General features: G+C 48.3%; 1 protein-coding gene across 1 annotated transcript; it reads right to left on the bottom strand.

Annotated features, from left to right (window-relative positions):
* Positions 1-1,349: 1,349 nt before the first annotated feature.
* Positions 1,350-2,049, bottom strand: LOC101152662 (small ribosomal subunit protein uS4-like). Its single transcript, XM_055374733.2, has one exon. The coding sequence runs from the start codon at positions 2,011-2,013 to the stop codon at positions 1,429-1,431; it is 585 nt and encodes a 194-aa protein (XP_055230708.1). The 5' UTR covers positions 2,014-2,049; the 3' UTR covers positions 1,350-1,428.
* Between the last annotated feature and the right edge of the window lie 1,060 nt (positions 2,050-3,109).

The raw sequence follows: 3,109 nt of genomic DNA, 5'->3' as shown, positions 1-3,109 counted from the left end.
TGAACCTGGGAGGCGGAGCTTGCAGTGAGCCGAGATGGCGCCACTGCACTCCAACCTGGGCAACAGAGAGAGACTGTGTCTCAAAAAAAAAAAAAAAAAAAAAAGGGACAAAATTCATGTCCACTCATATCCCTTTGTTCAAAACATGTCATATGGCCAATTCCAAAGTCGGTAGGGCAGGCAAACATGTTAAGGGTTGGAGGGTCATTGTGAACTTGTAAGATAGCATGTGGCAACCTGTCATTGGGGATAGAGAGGAGAAATAGATTAGAATCTTGAGATTTGGTGGCTGATTTGATGTAGGGGATCTGACAAGGATTGCCTCAGGTGATTAAATTGAAGATATTACCATTAAACAAGAGAAGGGGTGCAGGAAGTGGAACCTTGTCATAGATGTTTGTTGATGCCCAACATCAAATCTGGCTTCTTGGCTGGTCTGATGGTAGTGGGTTGTCAGAGCTTACTAACATTAGTGTCACTACATTTGGTATACGACCTCCCAGTGCTAAATTTGGCTAAAAAAAATCTTGTCATAACAGTACCCTGTTTGTTTTTTTTTTTTTGAGACAGGGTCTCGCTTTGTCACTCAGGTTTGAGTCCAGTGGCACAAACACGGCTCACTGCAGCCTCAACCTCCTGGGCTCAAGCAATCCTCCTGCCTCAGCCTCCTGAGTATGTGGGGCTACAGGTGGCTACCACCACGCTTGGGAATTTTTTTTTTTTTTTTTTTTGAGATGGAGTCTCGCTCTGTGGCCCGGGCTGGAGTGCTGTGGCTTGATATCGGCTCACTGCAAGCTCTGCCTCCCAGGTTCACACCATTCTCCTGCCTCAGCCTCCCAAGTAGCTGGGACTACAGGCGCCCGCCACCATGCCTGGCTAAGTTTTTGTATTTTTAGTAGAGACGGGATTTCACCATGTTAGCCAGGATGGTCTTGATCTCCTGACCTCGTGATCCACCCGCCTTGGCCTCCCAAAGTGCTGGGATTACAGGCGTGAGCCACCGCACCCGGTCAACGGTTGGCTAATTTTTAAATTTTTTTTTTTTGGCCGGGCACGGTGGCTCAAGCCTGTAATCCCAGCACTTTGGGAGGCCGAGGCGGGCGGATCATGAGGTCGGGAGATGGGAGATCGAGACCATCCTGGCTAATCCGGTGAAACCTCGTCTCTACTAAAAATACAAAAAAATTAGTCGGGCGTGGTGGCAGGCACCTATAGTCCCAGCTACTCGGGAGGCTGAGGCAGGAGAATGGCGTGAACCCCGGAGGCGGAGCTTGCAGTGAGCCGAGATTGCACCACTGCACTCCAGCCTGGGCGACAGAGCAAGAATCCGTCTCAAAAAAAAAAAAAAATTTTTTTTTTTAAAGCGCTGATCCTGTTTATTTGGCAGGAAAACTAGACAATGCAGCAGCCCAGGAGGGACAGGTGGGCTTAATCCTCCTCCTTGTGGTCTCCAGCCCCAGCCCCACCCTGGCCCTTCTTGGCATTCTTCCTCTTCACGCGGCCCGGGCGGCCACCCCCATAGGGAGAGCACAGAGAGAAGTCGATGTGCTTCTGGGAATCCAGGCGGACAATGAAGGACGGGATGTTCACCACCTGCTTGCGGACCCTGATATGGCACTGGCGGATCAGCACGCGAGCGTGGTGGATGGACTTGGCCAAGACCAGCTTGAAGACCTGGGTCTGTAGGCGTCTCTCTAAGAAATCCTCTATCTTCAGGCCCAGGATGTAACCCAGCTTCATCTTGCCCTCATCCAGCACTCCAATGCGGACCAGCCGCCGCAGCAGGGCATTGCCTTCAAACAGACGCCGTGAGTCCTTCTCATCGAGCGTCAGCAGTTCCCGAGCGGCCTTGCGGATCTTGGCCAGGGTAAATTTGACCCTCCAGACCTCACGTTTGTTCCGGAGCCCATACTCGCCGATCAGCTTCAGCTCTTGGTCGAGACGAGATTTCTCAAAGGATCTCCGCGGGGTCACGTAAGTTTTGCGACAAACCCAGCTCCGGGCCACTGGCATGTTGGCTCTCCTAACCCGTCTGCGCCTAAGCCTAGAACCCGGTCACTGAGAAAGAGCAATTTTTAAATTTTTTATAGTTACAGGGTCTTACTTGGTTGCCCAGGCTGATTTCAAACTCCTGGGCTCAAGTGATCCTTCTGCCTCGGCCCCCCAAAGTGCTGGGATTACAAGCATGAGCCACTGAGCCGGGCCAATGTTTTGATATATGCATGCATTGTGGAATGGCTAAATCAAGCTCGTTAAGCTAATTAACATATCCATTAACTCACACACATCTTTTTTGTGAAAAGAACATTTAAAAATCTACTCTTCACAATTTTCAAGTATACAACATATTGTTATTAACTATAGTTACATATTTTACAATAGATCTCTTGTACTGTGTGCTGCTGTCTAACTGAAATTTTATATCCTTTAACCAAAATCTTTCTAACCCTATTATTCACTAAGCAGGTAGAAATACTGATATGAAACATGATAAATTGGTTGCAAACGGAGATTAGCCTTTGAAAGTATCAGCATATAATTAAGACTTGATGCTAAGGGGTGAATGAGCTTTCCCAGGGAGACCGGATAAAGCTAAAACAGAAGAGGGTCTTGGACCTTGGAGAACCGTATCATCTAAGGAGCTGGCTGTATATGGAACAGCACAGTGTCGACTCAGAAGGCATGGTCATGGAGGAAGGAGAGGAGAAGTGCTGCAGAGGCCAAGGGATTCAGGAGTCTCCAAAAGTAGGAAATCTTTCGTTTTTCCTTCTTTCTTTCTTTTTTTTTTTTTTTTGAGACAGTCTCACTCTGTCACCCAGGCTGGAGTGCAGTGGCACAATCTCGGCTCACTGCAACCTCCACCTCCCGAGTTCAAGTGATTCTTCCACCACCACGCCAGGCTAATTTTTGTATTTTTAATAGAGACCAGGTTTCTCCATGTTGGCCAGGCTGGTCTCGAGCTCCTGAACTCAAGTGATCTGCCCGCTTTGGCCTCCCAAAGAGCTGGGATTACAGATGTGAGCCACCATGCCCGGCCTACGTTTAATCTTTTTCATGTAATCTTCTATTTTTTTTTTTTTTTTGAGATGGAGTTTTGCTCTTGTTGCCT

This window comes from Gorilla gorilla, chromosome 23 (genome assembly GCF_029281585.2).
Source record: "Gorilla gorilla gorilla isolate KB3781 chromosome 23, NHGRI_mGorGor1-v2.1_pri, whole genome shotgun sequence".
NCBI classification, from domain to species: domain Eukaryota; kingdom Metazoa; phylum Chordata; class Mammalia; order Primates; family Hominidae; genus Gorilla; species Gorilla gorilla.
The sequence above is the reverse complement of the archived record's forward strand: the minus strand, read 5'-3'. Positions and strand labels throughout refer to the sequence as shown.